Source organism: Nicotiana tabacum, chromosome 22, assembly GCF_000715075.1.
Source record: "Nicotiana tabacum cultivar K326 chromosome 22, ASM71507v2, whole genome shotgun sequence".
Classification (NCBI taxonomy): Eukaryota; Viridiplantae; Streptophyta; class Magnoliopsida; order Solanales; family Solanaceae; genus Nicotiana; species Nicotiana tabacum.
In genome coordinates, this window is record NC_134101.1 from 74060979 (window position 1) to 74077425 (window position 16447).

The window sequence follows — 16447 nt, forward strand, 5'->3', positions numbered from 1 at the left end:
TGTCCTGCAATGACCTATTATTCCGGTCGCGATCAGATCTTCTTTCGATTGTGAATCTATCCACGGACCGGAAACCTCCACCGCATCCTTTGACCCTTTCATAGGGCAAAAACCGACCTCTTAAAGACCATCAATCTACGTCAAAATCATCTTTTGACTTCTCTTTATTCTTCTCCCAGTCCCGAAACTTGGTTGATGTCGGGAAACCGAGATGATCATCCTCAGTTCTTATCTTGGATTCGCACTGGTTGTAAATATCTGCCCATGTTATTGCCTGAAACTCGAGCAGACTTTCTTTAAATTTACGGGAAGCATCGGAACATCTGGGATTCAGACCTTTAGTGAATGCTTCAGTTACCCATTCGTTTGGTACGGCCGGTAGCAGCATCATTTCCTTCTGGAACCTAGTCACAAACTCCCGCAGCAATTCGGACTCTCCTTGTGCAATCTTGAATATGTCGGCCTTTCGTGCATGTACCTTCATGGCCCCGGCATGGGCCATGATGAAGGAGTCCGCGAGCATCTCAGAGGAGTCTATGGAGTGCTCGGGCAAAAGCGAATACCATGTTAGGGTTCCTTCGTAAGGGTCTCCCCGAATTTCTTTAGTGAGACTGATTCAATCTTGTGGGGAGCTAAATCGTTCTCCTTCACCGCCGTTGTGTAGGTGGTGATGTGCTCCTGAGGATCTGAAGTCCCATCATACTTCGACACGTATGGCATTTTGAATCGCTTCGGGATCAACTCTGGTGTCGCGCTTGGTTTGAACAGCAACTGGGTATATTTCTTTGAGTCCGGTCCTTTCAACACTGGTGGTGCGCCCGAAATTTGATCTATTGGGGCGTTTATTTCCCTCATAAACCGCATGAGTTCGATTTTAAAGGGGTCACTCTCGTTGTTGTTACCAGATCTGCTACTGTTCCCCCAGGACCCATCGAAGTCGACCTCGCCCCTCGGGGTATTGTTGTCGACCCTCTGCGTTATTTTATTTGCAGGAGCACCGGGAGGAACTGGACCTCGTCCATTTGCATTGTTGGAAGCACCTGACAACGCGTGCTTCAACTCCGTCATGACCTGATCCTGTCATGTGAGATGGTCTATATTGGCCTTTTGTTGCTCTCTCAAGATCCTTACTGTTTCAACGACGTGCTCGTCTTCAACATCATCAGGAGTCGCCTCTCGAACATGTCGTGGATATTGCCCGTCGTGGACCGGCGTGGCCTCGTCCCCCTCGTTGCGGATATCACTGATTGAATCTTCGTGCTGAGGCTGATTTCCTTGGGCCTCAACGTTGTGTGCGATGTTGACACAGTCATCTGCCATTTTCTATAATTTTTGCTAAGAACAAATAATCAAACGAGTTAGTAATAGATGCAAGGACCAACTCAATTACACAACTGTCTAAGTCACACTGTGGCCGCCAAATTGCTTACCTATAAAGCGGTACAGTTGAATTTGTATGTGGTTTATAGACAAGTGAATCGATTTGATTCCAAAATGATAAATAAATTAGAAAAACATGTAAGAATTGGCCTTGAGGTTGAGATAAAACAACATAAATCGTGGTTGCGGGAGCAGAGCTTCCGGAGGTAGTAATAACAATATAAATAAGCAAGAAGATAAAATTGTATTGAGCTTTGAACAGAGTATAGTATATGTTTGTTAGAAAATTTGTATCCCTTACAATGATTGTAGAGCTCACTATTTATGGTTGCACCTAGGGAACAAGGCCCTAGGATCAAGCCCTCTTAAATGACAATTATGAGGGCCATTGAAGAATGTGTAATGGTGGGCAGTAAGTGCCATATTCTCTGTAGCGAACCGTGCACTTAATGCTATAAAATATTCTCCATTAAATCGTACTGGGTGACATGGATTTAATTCGCCTTTATGAATACCATTCTCTTCGAGATCGTTGCCTTCGGACCAGACTGTCTTCTGTCTTCGGCTCTACGTGTCGCTTCCTTATGCAATCATTAAATATGAACATATTTTACCCTATACACCCCTATCGTTGGTTAACGTCATTTTTAGTTGAACCCGCTTGCGTAAAATTCTAGGTCCGCCATTGTACTCGATTATGCAAAAACTGTCTGGAATACATTGAACAAAAATGAAGAAAGACATTTCTTTCACTCTTCTTATTCTCTCATTCACAACTATCCGTGTTAGAAGTTAGTACCATCATCTGGTGTGAAATGCAAAACTCATCAGACTACTCACTGTTAGTACTATGATGAATCAGAACCTAAGAATCTGTGATATTTAACATAGGTTGATTGAAGAAAATGAAGCATATACAGTATTTATTGACAATGAAAAAACAAAACTGCTTCATGCATCCCAAGTATTCAAGGTGAACGTCTGCAACAGTTTCTCTACAGTCTGGGAGCATGGAATCAGCTGTTCACGCGACTTGAATTTAGATCATATAAGTCTTGTACTGTATGAACCACAATGTGAGCACTTGTGATAGAGCCAGTGGAAGGAAGCAGTTCCTCTCTTTTGACAATCATTGCATAGTATAACCTGTATATATGTAACCTTCTCAGTGTGAACAGGATTGATAATACATTAACCCCAATTCAGAAGAATATTCATAAATGGAAACAGAACATGCTTTAAGTGAACCTGAATCTGGCCAGCATACTCCTCGGGAATTTTCTCCTGAGAAAGAAATGCATCTAACATCTCAAAGAGCACCTGAAATTGAGCACAAAATGAGCTGCATATTCAATACAATTTTTAACCATGAACCAGTAATGAGCTTTGACGTTCAACAGTTTTTCTGACCTTCATGTCCCCAAGAGTCTTGCTACAGATTGGGCATGTGTAATGCGTTTCAGTGTAGTCCTAAAAAGTGTATTTAAGGAAAAAATATGAGCAATACCGTCTGAAAATTCCTTTAGTTTTAGTTAACTAAGAGAACTTTGCATGAGTTTTATACCTGAAAACATGTAGAGTGCATCAAATGACCACAAGGAAGTTGCTTAACAGGAGAAGCGGAAGTGAAAATGTACTCATGGCAGATTGGACAGTTATCCTCCAAGCACTTCTCTCTACATGTGTGAACGGAGAGAGCCTTTGACATGCAAGCATTGCAGGTCATGCAATGGAAGTATCCAATGCCCAATCCCTTCCCCAGTCTGCACAAATTGCAGAATGGGCAGTGGTATATCTGTCTGTTCAAACAAGTTGTGCCAGAATTAGATTGTTGGAACAGACATAATGCTAGTCTACGAAGTTCGAAATAACTGTCTTTTTTCTCAATTACAATTTACAAACAAAAAGAGCTCCTTATTTGTATGACCGCAGTTAGCCTCCAGCTTTCTTAATTGAAACACCCTAAGAAAGTTCCACTTTTTTGCTTCCTCATTTTGTGGCTTCTACTCTACCAAAGAAACTGCACAAAGAATTAAAATAAAACCTTTTTGAATAAAGACTAAAAAGCAATTGATGGACCTCTGAATCAGTTCTATTAAAGGTAGCCCGCTCAAAAGAGAAAGTTATGTGGCTAGTGAAGGCACAGATATATAGTTGATCTCTTGATAAACTAAGAGCACCAACTACATCTTTCTTTTTTCACCAAAAACTTATTTTCTTAGGCATCATTTTCTATTTGGTATTACTAAATATTGTCTATAGGGATCCTTTATTCGACTAAAAGATTTCTCATTTTAAGCCTTTTCTTTGAGACAACAGTCATGAAGAAGCAATCTACAAGATACACTCTATGCAGTTAGTTCCATTAAAAGAAATTGTGGTTCTATAGCCCATACATAACCTCTTAAACATATTCATCAATAATTTGCAACTTGGATGCATTTTGATTAAAAATTTGCAACTTGGATGCATTTTGATTAAAAATTTGCAACTTGGATACATCTCCTTGAGAAATCAACTTCTACTTTCTTGAATTCATTTGATACTGCCGAACACAAAAGTATTCCATATAATAATCTACCAAATTTTCCATAGAAGCACTAATGGTTTGTTGAAAGGAGAGAAAAAATCAACCAGAAGAATGTAAACCCGACTTTCTCACCTTTCGTCGTCAAACACTTTGCAAATTCTGCAATAGTATTTAGCCATGGAGAAATTGTTGCAAGAGAGAGATGCGCAATTGGGACGGAGTGGTTGTATCTTCAAGCATTTCATGCACATTATTTGGGTGATAGATTTTCTGCAAGCATGTCAACCAGAGTTGGGATATGTCAAGCAGCACAAAAGAAAGGAAAGTCCTGAAGTTACCAATAGGCAAGGAGACCAAGTGCGTCCCACTCAGACCTGTCCAGACAATGATCAGTAATTTCATCGTGACACCGTATGCATGGGAAAAGCTCATTACAACATGGAGCAAGTAGCTTGCAGCTTCTCTTGTAATGGTTGCAACCAAAAACTGATTCTTTTTCATCACGAAATGATGGACATCGACCAGTAATTTTCTCCTTATCCTTTGCAGTAGCAACCTCTGAATGAGACTTCTTCTGTGTCAAAATCCATTGACTGAAAGAAACCCATATAAAGTCAAATCAAATAAAAGAGGCAGAAGAAATATACTGAAATCTAGAGAAAAGAAGAAAGTTTAGGTGCTTTTGCATTTATCTTCAGTAGTGGTAAAACCATTTATATACTTGCACGTCAACAAATTGCCATTCCAAGGATTCTAGAACAAATGTAGTTCACCTTATAACATTTCAACAATCCACAGGAAAATTGACTTTGTTTTTTTCTAAGAGTCACTGTGTAAAAGCTCAATTCTTTGTGCTCCTGGATATCTCCATTGTATTATCACTCTACGTTCTAACATACATTATTCAAGTGCAGTCGTACAATTTTGAGAGCTAGTAAAAGTTCTGGAGGAGCCCTTAGAAAAAGATAAACAATAAAACTAGATAATGCAGGAACCAAGTTTCCGATTCTCTCTTCTTTGTGCCACATTTGCCAATCCAGATCCAATAGCAAGCACTGCACGGAAATCATGCTAAAAGCAGGACTAGAGACTGAACTGATGATGTACATGTATTATGCACCTATTCAGTTATCTGATACTAGTGATGGTTCAATTAAACAAACTAATGCTGTTTAGGTATGGTGCATTATATTTCATGTTTATGAAGTTATCTGGTACTAGTAATTATGTTACCATATATAGTTGCTTCCAAGAAATAAATCAAAGGGTAGAAGTTGAAAATGTATTTGCCTCATTAGCAAGCTCTGCATGAGGTATGATTTCTTTTCAGAATCCAAAGAGGAATCGCATGATACTCTTCTTACTACGTCGACCAGCTTGTCTTGAGTCAGCATTAGATGGTTCTCCTTTTGCCTTGACTGCTCATATAATTTTGTATCCCAGCAAGTTATTTCTCTCTGATCAGCAATGTCAATTGTGTCGTTGCATCTCTTCTTGTCAACCTCAGTAGAATGCTGTGTAATATCTCCGAATAGATCACCATTTTTGTTCCCCTTGGTATTCTGGGTTTTATCTGCAGCAAAAGATCCAGATTGACCATACTCATGATCAGCAGACTCTGTCAGTGAAAAGTTCTCCCCTTTTTCGGGGAAGCTGCTTGGACTCCTGAAATCATCTCTTGACAGATATTTAGACACAACTTCTAAAGGATCAATAGCCAATGAAGGAGAAACCTTTGATCCCTTTTCGGCATTTACACTCTCATCCTTATTTACACCTTCCCACCACTCTCCCAGCCACTCAAAAAACTTTGTATTTTTTGTGGCTTTGCGCCAGATTGACATGATGCCGTGCTGTTCTTCTGGTGTTAGAGATTCCATCAGCCAGGGAATCATCTCTTGTAGATTCTCCGCTTTTGTTCGTCCAAGGATGTCTCCAATAATCTTTTCTTGTTCCTCAACAGAAAAGTGTTCTTTGAATAGTGGCCACAGTTCAATTTCTTCACGGTAGATGTGGTCAGTGAGTGTTTTATGCATAGATATGCATGTATCATGGAGATTTAAGCACAACTTTTTGTATTTCAGCTTATTACTGTCAACCATGTCCACATCACCTAGCAAACCGTTGATCTCATTTAAGATGACAGAAATTTTGTTGAATTGCTCAACCTCCAATTTATGGTCAATACCATATGAATGGCTGACATTCTGGAGTTGTCCCTTAGATTCCAAGGCAGGAAAGGCAATTTCATCCTCGGACTTACTATGTAGCTGGTATAGAAATTGTACGAGATGGAACCGTCTTTCAAATTCAGTAAGAATTCCAACATCTTCAGCCAACTTAACCGACAGAGAAAGAACATACTGCAAATCTCTTTTTAGGGCCTTGTGGAAGAAATGGAAAAAGTCGATTGGTTTTACATCAAGACTGTAAAATCCCATACCATCAGCAGCAGTTGCATTAAGGAAGCATAAGTTTTTTAGCGAGTCCGAGAAAAATATATGAAGATTGATCCCATTAGAATAAGGTGTATCATGCTTATTATTTAGTGTCATGGCTGAATTTGGTCCAAGTAAAACAGTCTTAGATCTATCAGAAGATTGCATTTCCGAGTGCGAGGAAGAACTTCCAGAACTCTTACTCCACTTCTCAAACAAATAGCTTCTGCTACAGAACATTTCTTCCAAATCTTTTCTAAACTTCTCAACAGAGATTTTGCCAGAATAACCCATCCGAACCCACTCATATAAGAGAGTAGCAAAGGACTTGTTAACTACAGCAGATCCTAACTTTATATTGTTTAAAATCACCTTGGACTCATCCTCAGATAAATGAGCAGAGAACCAAGTAATCAGGCACTTTAGCAACCCAAGTGGCAACATATGCAGGCTCATGTACAATGACCAGAGCTGCAATTCATGACTGCAGGTCTCTCGAATGAACAGAAAAACCTAAAAGAAACCAGGGGAACAAAAGTCAACATGAAGTCTAATTTCTAACTACTTGGGAAACACCTTAACTGTGAGGAAGTAGCTGAAAACTATTAACAGAAGAAGCCAATTAGTCCATAATAATTACACAAAGGCATGTCTTTCGCCTGTAGTAAAACTACAGCTGGAAAGGCAGCATACCTGTGTTTCTAGAAGCTGCAGCTTTTTGTTGATCCTCGCGACAAATGATTCCAGTTCTTGGCAAAGCATATCTGTGAAAACCCTTAATTGAATTCCCTCATGTAGCTTATAGTAAAGCAATCTCTGCAGTTCTTCAATTTGACTTCTTTCAATAAATTGTTCATGAAAAGTAGAAGGAGCATCCTTGGTCAATTGATCTACCAAGGGATAATAGATTTGATCCAGTGCATTGCTGTAAATTAAAGCAATACTCAGAAAAATAAAAAACAATAAACATGAAATTATCTTATACCTACCGAATTTTGAAATGATAAATCAGTATCCCAGCATGTCATTTTTTTGAGCATTTGACAAAATACATTAATGTCTAAGGGAATAAGATCACATTGACTTTTCATCAAGTACAAGAATTTAGCTGAGAAGTTACTGAATGAACATGGCCTACTACCTGTAGAATGTGAACACATCTGCAAAAAACTTCAACTGGGTAATTACTGACGACAAGGTTGAAACACAAAGCGAGCTTCTTAATTGATATAGCTCCTCCATAATTACTCTTAGATCTCGTGTAATAGCAGCATGCCAGATATGAAAACCATCAATCGGATTCTGTCCTTCTGAAGCCTCCAGCTGCTGCTTTTCCCTGCACTGAACCATCAGCACATCCAGTTCAAATATGTACTTCATATTGGCTGCTCCATAATGAAATTTAGCTCCTCTTCCATATTTTATGCAGGACCAGAAAGACGATTCCTTGTTATCGTCAAGCCATGAGATGAACACCTTCAAAATTTGATGCAAACTAGTTAGATCGGGGACTTGGGACTTTAAACTTACAATATATATAGTTGGAAAAATTTCTTCAACTCTACCTCTTGAATAAGTTTCTCTTCAGGTAAGACTAAATGTATGAAATTCAGGAAGTCTGCCTTTTCATCTGAAGAAAGACTAGCTGTTAGCCATGGCATAAAATCCTGCAGTATCATTAGAGGAACACTACATAGGTACTGCCAAACAAGCCTAGCCTGCTCTTTGGAAGTGAATTGCTGCATCATCAAAGGAAAAATCTGCGAGGAAATTTTAGTTGCTAGAGATTTCAGGAAAGAGAGATCACATAAAATAGGGAATCTTCTTTTAAGAATTAATAACATCACCTTAGGGAATCTTCTTTTAAGAATTAATAACATCACCTTTGAGCACTCGACTGTTTTTAAGTCTATCAGCAAAACTTTGCGTTGATCTCATTTTCAGATAAATATAGAGCTAATTTACTACGCATGAATCCGCAATACAAGTCAACAACAATAACTATGCTTCAATCCTAAGAAATCAGGGTCGGTTATATCTCACTGTCCATGTTGCTCCATTTAAGCCTGTCTCGGTGCATTACTATAAAAACTTAGTTTCTCTAGCCTTATAAGTTCGTTATATTTCTACAGGCATATAAATATCTAACCAGACTAAATTAAGTGATACAAGTATTTCATAAAATTTTGAAGTCACTGGATTTCTTTCACCCTTCATAAGTGGCTCTCGCTTCAACTGCTACTGGATAGCAGTTGAAAGACCGTAAGGCAGCCAAGTGTTAGGGGCAAGCTCCCGCACAAGAATTAAAAATTTCACGCACATTGATTTGAGAGATAATGAAAGTGTCTAACAAGTTAATATTGACACATCTGGATGGGAGGTTAAGTACCATGTCTTTCCATCAAGAAAGAAGGACCAAACATACAATGCAAAGAACTAAAATGGTGCGTTATAGGGATAAGAAGATCGGAATATCTATGTCGTATACTTGTATTTCCTTACATAGTTACAACACCTGATTTTACAATCCGGGCGGTAGGTTGCCTTAGATTCTTGGCTCTTAGTGATAAGCCTGAGTATTTTGGCATGCAGAGCTATACACTAATAATTTACCGTTTCATCTGTAAAATTAGAAAGATGTGACATCAACTCATGCGTCTCTCCTTCTCCATGCTTGCAATAGAGAAATCACAACTCATTCTATCTAATAGGGGGTCTCAAAAACTAATAGAGGCCTACGAGCGAGAAATTGATTACAGTTCAGATCAAAAGTAGATAAGATGCTGAATACCTGCTCCTCTTCTTTCAGCATGTGCTGAGAAATCGTTGTCTGGATGGTACCTATGCTACATGTAAGTTCATTAAACAGAATAGGAATCTCCTCTTTCTCCTTTTGTAAGCGATCCAAGCAATTGAAGATGGAACTGAAGAGATCATCTATACTAGTGTGTTCAAGTGAATATGTGAAGACCACATTCTTCACTTGTGCATCTAGTGCTTGAAAAAGGACCTGTCAATGTCAAAATTCAGATTTTGGAAAATTAGATGAAACTTGAAGGTGGAAATTGAAGTCGTAAGTAGATGAAAAAACAGATAAAGACAGTGAAATTGGTGATCAACAGAAAAGAATACATCTCTATATTGTTCAACTGTGCTTAAGATCTACCATTTCATTCCTATGCACTCATGGCTTATCTTTGAATCTCCTTGTGAATTTTAAGCTCAGAAATAGGTAATATCTTAACAAATGCCAGTGCTTTTATCAGAACATTAAGTAAGCTGAGTATACTGCTGAAAAATGAGATTTCTTGGTGAAACTACCCCCTAGCATCGTTCTTTTTTGTCAATATGTAAGTAGTTTAATTAGGTGCAGTTTGTTTGTGGCTTTTTGTCGAACATTACTAAGCTTAAGCGCGATTTGAAACAAAAAAGTAGAGAGTAGAGATAGCACACGGTTATTAAAGCCCACAAGTCAATAAATGTTTAATTACCTCATCTTCAGCAGCGCAATGGTACTTATATACAAGCTTCAAGAAGTGAAACCGCCGGCTAAGTTCATCAACTAATTCACCACCACGAGACCCCGTATCCAAGGCTTCAACCGCTATACGACGAATCTGAACAAGTTCAACATCAACAGCTCTATGAGAAAGAACGAAAAAAAGAATAGGCGATTCAACCAATAACTTCACATCAGCAAGTTCAGAATAAGAAGAAGATGGCAACGCATCATTCTTCTTCGATTCTCCAATACCACCCATTTACCACCACCTATCATGAAAATTGAAAATTAAAGGTCAATATAATGGCATATAATAGATTTATTTGTTTCTTTGCCTCTTGCGTTGTGGCCTCTTTGGTGCCTCTTCAAGTTCAAAATCTTTATTTTATTTGTTTATTTATGGCTTCTATCTAGTATAAGATTCCAAATTTCTTATGTTGTGAAGCTAACCTAACCACTATTTAATCTATTCTTGGCGCCATGCCTGTGTTATGTTGACATTCATTTGATGTAGTAGTATTTTCCATGTGATACATAATCCATGTCTTAGGGATTTTCCCAGTTTGCACCTCTGCCTTCAAATTAACGATTTGGCCTTCTATGTTTTTTTTTTTTTTTAAAAACCAAAACTTTTGCCCTTCAGCAACTTTTTGATGGAAGGCTATGCTAAATAATCCATTGACCATTTCAAGCATCAAAAGAAATTTATTTGTAAATATTTACCTTACAAAAATACACAAAACGTGTAAGTCTTTATTTATTTATTTTAACACTTCTTTTTGTTGTCTCTTATAAAGATTTATTAAATTATTTTTATTTTATATAGTATTCTTTTCTTTTCTATCCATCAAAATGATTAACGCATTACTATATTTAAAAAATCTTTATCTCAAAAATTCTATTTTACCTTTAATGACATATTCTTATAGGAAATAAAATGGCAGGTTGAAGGTCATTAGCTACTTAGGATACATTTAGTATCTTGTATATTTTGAACTTAAAGAGAAACTAACTTTTTTTTTCATGCACTAGTTAACACCATTTAGAATAAGGTCTAATTTGTACGCTAAAAATATGAAAGTTATGGTGCTATATGCGCAACTTAAAGAGTTTGACCTCTAATAATTAGGTACCTAAAATACAAATTTGCCTTAAAAAACTTTTGCAAAGGATATCTCTAAATAATATCTTAATTAGTACTTTTTCATCTAAACTTGCAAATAAATTATCTTTGCACGCCTGAAACAGTTTCAGGAGGAAAGCATGAATTTAATAAGCTTTAAATAAATCTCCAAATGCTTGCCTTTCATATTTAATCCCATGCTAACTCTCACTGGGCACGTGCTGTCAACGTGACCACACAAGTTCCTCTCGTGTCTTTCTTCTCTCAACTTTTGGATTTCTGAGTGTTTAATTAATGTGCTCATACTGACAATGTAAAATATAAGACATTAAATTATTGTTATTGTTGTTATTATGATTTTGTCTTATCATAAATTATATATTTAGTCAATCATTTAATATAGCCGACTATGATTTTCAATTCTCGTCATAAATTTTAAACCCCCGTCGCCTTGTCTACTATACCATTTTTCAAAGTAAAAAAAGTGAAAGAAATTCTATACCTAGTTGACCTACGTACAAAATCCAAATCTGATTTATTATGATGTATCAAATCGTTGACCATCGTACAAGAATCAACATTGATTTAGATGTTTTTTTTTTTTTTTTGCTAGATTTCTGGAATGACACGAGCATGAATCATAATAAGTATGTGTGCCATGAGAATGGAAAATTTGCAATATCTCGAGTGATATTAGTCTCTATTCCCATTTTTTTTTAATTTGGTAAAGATATGATCAAGTCTTTACAATTGAATTTTTTTCTAAAATGAACAAATTAGTGGCTAGTCCGGCAATTTTTTGTGGATAGAACAAGATATGCAGAATGAAGATAGTACGAAGTCTTGAGGACTCCCAAAACTTGTGAAAAATTGAATAACACAAGCAAATTTTGTGAGACATAATTTGTGAAAAATGTGTACTAAAGTTATATCTGCTCGTCATAACTTGCGAACCGTAAATTTTGGCCGTCAGACAGAATTTTATAGACAATTTGTACCAATATTTTGAGACGCCTCGCATAACTTGTTGATAGAAACTTAGGGTCCACCAAACTGTATAGAGAACCGGGTTCTCTAGCAGTTCCCACATAACACACACAGAGAGATAAGTAAATGACACAACAGAGTTTTACGTAGAAAACTCCTAGCTCACGGGATTAAAAACCACGACCTACAATCGTAGGATTTCAACTTCACTAACCGAGCAAGTTCAGATTACAACCTATTGTAACCTAGGAATTAACATCTTAAGCTCTCGCTCACTTGTAATAACTCTATTACAAGCCTCTTTGTGATAACACTATTACAAAGCTAACAACTTGACTCACTATAGTCAAGACACAAACACAAGGTTTATGATTTTACAAAAGGTTTCCTACACAATGCTTCTAGCTAAGCTAAGTAGGAATTAAAAGTAAATTACTTTAACAAAGGTACAACATAACGAAGGACATATAATAACTCAATGCAGGAAATTGGTCCTTCGTTATTATGTTCTCTATTCTTGAAGCCCTGGGTGCCACTTGCAAGTTGGCAACACACTTAAGAGAAAGCTTGATGAATTCTGGAATGTGCAAGTGTGTTGTTTTCCCTTTGCTTCATGTTAATATTTGGTACAAGGGCATTCCCCATAAAGTGACTGCTGCACTGTTTGCATTGTTGCATGTGTGCATAGGAACAGTTGCAGCGACTTTACAACTGTGGGGAGTTGACTGGTATAGTCAGTAAGGGAACTGATGTTCATTTGTTCCCTCTTTTGTTTCTTTGACTCTGAGTGTTGGAACATGTCCCAGACTTGAGACTTGTTGATCTTGAGCACGTTAAGGATGTGGAACAGGTTCCCTATCTGGTTCTTATCATTAAGTTTGTTAGATCATCAAAACATAACAGGACACATAGACACATAACCTATCAATTTTCCCTTTTTTGATGATGACAACTTGTAATTGAAGTTCCCCCTGAGAACTAGAGCGCCATAAATATTTCTTGTATTCCCTCTAAACCCGTTCCCCCTGAGAACCAGAGTACCATAAATATTTCATGTATTCCTCCTGAACCTATTCATCCTCAATTAATTTCCTCCTTTTGGCATCATAAAAAGATTGGTAACAAGTAATAAGCAAAAAGGAGTCTAGCAAGCTTAACTCATGCCACATGTGTGCACACAAACATGACTAAGAACAGAGCATAAGAGCAAGGCATGCATAGCAAAAGGACGGGATATTCATTAATTTAGAAATAAACAGGGAGCAGAATTAGCAGTATCATTTGTTACATAACCATCCACAAAGTAAAACAATAGAAAAAGTACCAAGGACCAAAACAGAGGACAGACAACTTAAACTGGATATTGGGATGGGGCGATTTTTAAGGAGCACTGGAAGGGGGAGGCAGAGATGAAGAGGCAAGGGTTCTAAGGAGAATATCCATTTGAGCATTTGCTGACACTTGCTCATTAAGTAACCTCTCCTTCAGGTCCTCGACCTGTTTCCTGAGTTAAGTATTTTCGTTGGTCAGACGGGCAACCTTTGCGCCTTGTATACTGCTGGAACCAGGTGCCTCTTGGGCCTGACTAAGTTGTCCCTCAAGAATGACATTTCGTGCCTTCAACTTCCTTATCTCTTCGTTCTAAGCTTCAATCGGTTGAGAGATAATAGAATTATTGTCGACCCCTCCTTTCTTATCGATGCACTCATACTCTTCTAATGTGGTCTTGGAGAAAGTCTGATTGCGAATATCCATTGTAGCATTTCCCAAAGGGACTTTGAAGAACTCAAATACCTTAGTGAGTAAAAACCCGTAAGGCAACCCATGACTACCATCCTTAAAATATGTCACTTTTTTCATATGCTCAATCTTAATGTCCGGCAGATTTATAGTGGAGTAGGCATCCAGTGCTTCCATAAGGAACAGGTCTGCTCGAGACGTAATGGAACACCTTTCTGCACGTGGGAGCAAAACCTTGTTGCCATCTCAAACAATAGTTGGTACACTAGAAGGAGGGCCTTCTTGTGTACCCGTTCCCCCTGTTGCACTGTATTATCCTTCAAAATGGCATTTCTGAAGATTGGAGAACAAGTCCCCTCAATGGATGATATGCCACCAGTAGGCACTCCCAAAATTTTTCCCAACACAACCTTATCCATCAAAAAGTCAACACCATTCACCTTCATGCATATGTTGTCATCTTCAATTGTGAACATGTCTGCATAGAAGCTGTGCACCTCTGCCTCATACACCTTAGGACTCTCATTTGTGAACAAATGTGTCCACTATTGAAACTCACAGATATCAACCAGTTGGCGCATCTCTGTCATGTCAAGAATATCAAGAGAAAATGTTCTGCCCCACAACACCTTCTGGTTTCTCAGATTTTGTCTTCCTTCATCCTTGGCCACACCCACCTTGGCCTTCTTAGAGGAACCTGCTTCCGCATTGGCACCAGCCTCCCGTTTCACAGATTTTCTCACACTTTTTCCTTTCTCGGCAGACTTCTCAGACACCTTTTCTCCATACTTTTCAGACACTTTCTCACCAGACTCCTCAGCCACCTTCTCACCAGACTTTTCAACTTCAACATTGCTAACCTCCAGCACTCTCACAAATGACTATTTCCTAGATTTTGGAACTGTAGGTTTCTTAGAGGAATTACGAATTAAGGAAATAGGTTCCTCATTCACATCGTCATCAACATCAACAACAAGTGATGGAGGCACTACCTCTTAATTTACTACCTTTCCACCCTTCATCAACCTCCTCTTTTTTTCTTCTTCTTTGTTTTTCTTAAGAACTGATTCAAGAGCTTCCTTCTTTTGCAGCCTAGTAGTATGTCTTTTAGGAGTGGGATTTTTGGGAGTTTCCCTACTACTCCTTGCAGCAATAAAACTAGCAACAGAGATATTGTCATAATCTTCTTCACTATCCTCATTCTCTTCCTCAAAAAAAGATCTAATCTCAGGAATAACAATGGTTAATGGCTCAGCATCGAAATGAGGAGAGGGAGTGGGATCAGTACTGACATGGGGTTCTTTTGAAGAATAGGGGGTTTCATCCCAAGTCAGAGCAGAGGGCTCCTTTTGGGCTGAGGGATCAGGTCCCTCATGTGGTTCCTCAGTAGTACTTTCAGGTGCCAGATTTTCAACAGGCACCAGTTCCTTACTCTCTACCTGTAGACTATCACCTTCCCCCTGAGACCCATTGGTTTCAGAAACACCTTCATAACCACTAACTAAACTACCCTCAGCAGCTATTAACAACATATTCTCTATGGCCTCTTGTTCATTCAACCCCAAAGTAGATTCAGAAGACATAGGAAGAATATTACTTGTAGGGTTGACAACATTTAAGTCAAGGTTTGGGGTAATCAGCATTGATTCTTCACCACTACAAACCACACTTTGTTGTGCCTCAGAACTTTCTTCTACTTGCATATTGGAGACTTCTTGATTTTTTTCTCCCTCTACTGTTTCTCCCTCAGCCATGTTTTTCGGCGAGGCAGAAGAAGAGGTTACAACCACAAACCTCTTTGGGTTCAAAGTTTTACGACTCCAATGAGAACCAGAACTCGATTGGACTGGAGAAGAAGCAGAAGGTGGTTGAGAATCTTGTGTGGAGTTTGGACTTAGTGGCATGGGGGACTTGCGCTCTGTCGCCTGTGCTTCATGAGATGAAGACACAGTGGGAATGACACCTGGAACATTTGAGGCTTCTAAATTCTCAAACATGGTGGGGATTTGTAGTAAGAACTTAAAGAAAAAGAGTATTTGGTTGTTCAGAGAAAAAGGGAGATTTTTGACTTTTGATGTGAAAAGTGATGATAGAGACAGCGTTTGGGTTTATTTAAAGAGGGTGAGGGACCAGTTAGGAATGGGTATTAATTCTCTAGGTAGTCAGGTCGATTAGGAATGGGTGTGACACTTGGATTCTAAAGAAGGGAAAAAGAGAAATTGGTATTTTAATGACGTGGCACTTTCTCAGCCGTTAAAAAGTTGTATATGAGAGTACAAAGGGACTACCAACCTGTGTCAAGGGAACCAGGTTCCCTGACAAGTTTTGTAAATGTGAGCATCATCATTTTACCAACATGCAATGCCACTAGCTTCTTGGTTGCTCTGTAATTTCCATGCATGTCTACTTGTAACGGTATAGAAATGAGTTAGAACTTGCCAGAAAATACTTTTTCGTTGTTTTACCTGTTCATTTCTTTCATATCCAATCATTGAGGGACCGGGTGCTCAGCTTGACTTTATCAACCCAAGTGTCAGCCGATTCTTCTCAAAGTGCTCTCTACTCAGTGCTTTGGTGAAGATATCTGCAATTTGGTCTTCTGTGCCGCAAAACTTCATGCAGATAAGCCCTTTTTCCATATTGTCTCTGAGAAAATGATGTCGCATATCAATGTGCTTCATTCTCTTGTGCTAAACTGGATTCTTTGCCATGTTGAGAGCACTGGTGTTATCACATAGTAATGGCAT

General features: G+C 38.3%; 1 protein-coding gene across 3 annotated transcripts; it reads right to left on the minus strand.

Annotated features, from left to right (window-relative positions):
- Positions 1-2163: 2163 nt before the first annotated feature.
- LOC107775764 (zinc finger protein BRUTUS-like At1g74770) lies at positions 2164-10412 on the minus strand. 3 transcript variants are annotated; one of them, XM_016595537.2, is made up of 12 exons: positions 9840-10409; positions 9140-9358; positions 7914-8108; positions 7490-7824; positions 7042-7273; positions 5201-6861; positions 4285-4503; positions 4043-4180; positions 2945-3179; positions 2791-2850; positions 2629-2700; positions 2164-2526 (listed from the first exon to the last, which is right to left on the minus strand). In XM_016595537.2, the coding sequence occupies exons 1-12, from the start codon at positions 10107-10109 to the stop codon at positions 2425-2427; spliced, it is 3738 nt and encodes a 1245-aa protein (XP_016451023.1). In that variant the 5' UTR covers positions 10110-10409; the 3' UTR covers positions 2164-2424. The 3 variants fall into 3 exon arrangements, 2 of the variants coding, with proteins under 2 accessions (XP_016451023.1, XP_075100799.1); XR_012705333.1 differs by lacking the exons at positions 2164-2526; positions 2629-2700; positions 2791-2850 and adding an exon at positions 3272-3400 and having other exon boundaries at positions 3047-3179; positions 9840-10411; XM_075244698.1 differs by lacking the exons at positions 2164-2526; positions 2629-2700; positions 2791-2850; positions 2945-3179 and having other exon boundaries at positions 4249-4503; positions 9840-10412.
- Between the last annotated feature and the right edge of the window lie 6035 nt (positions 10413-16447).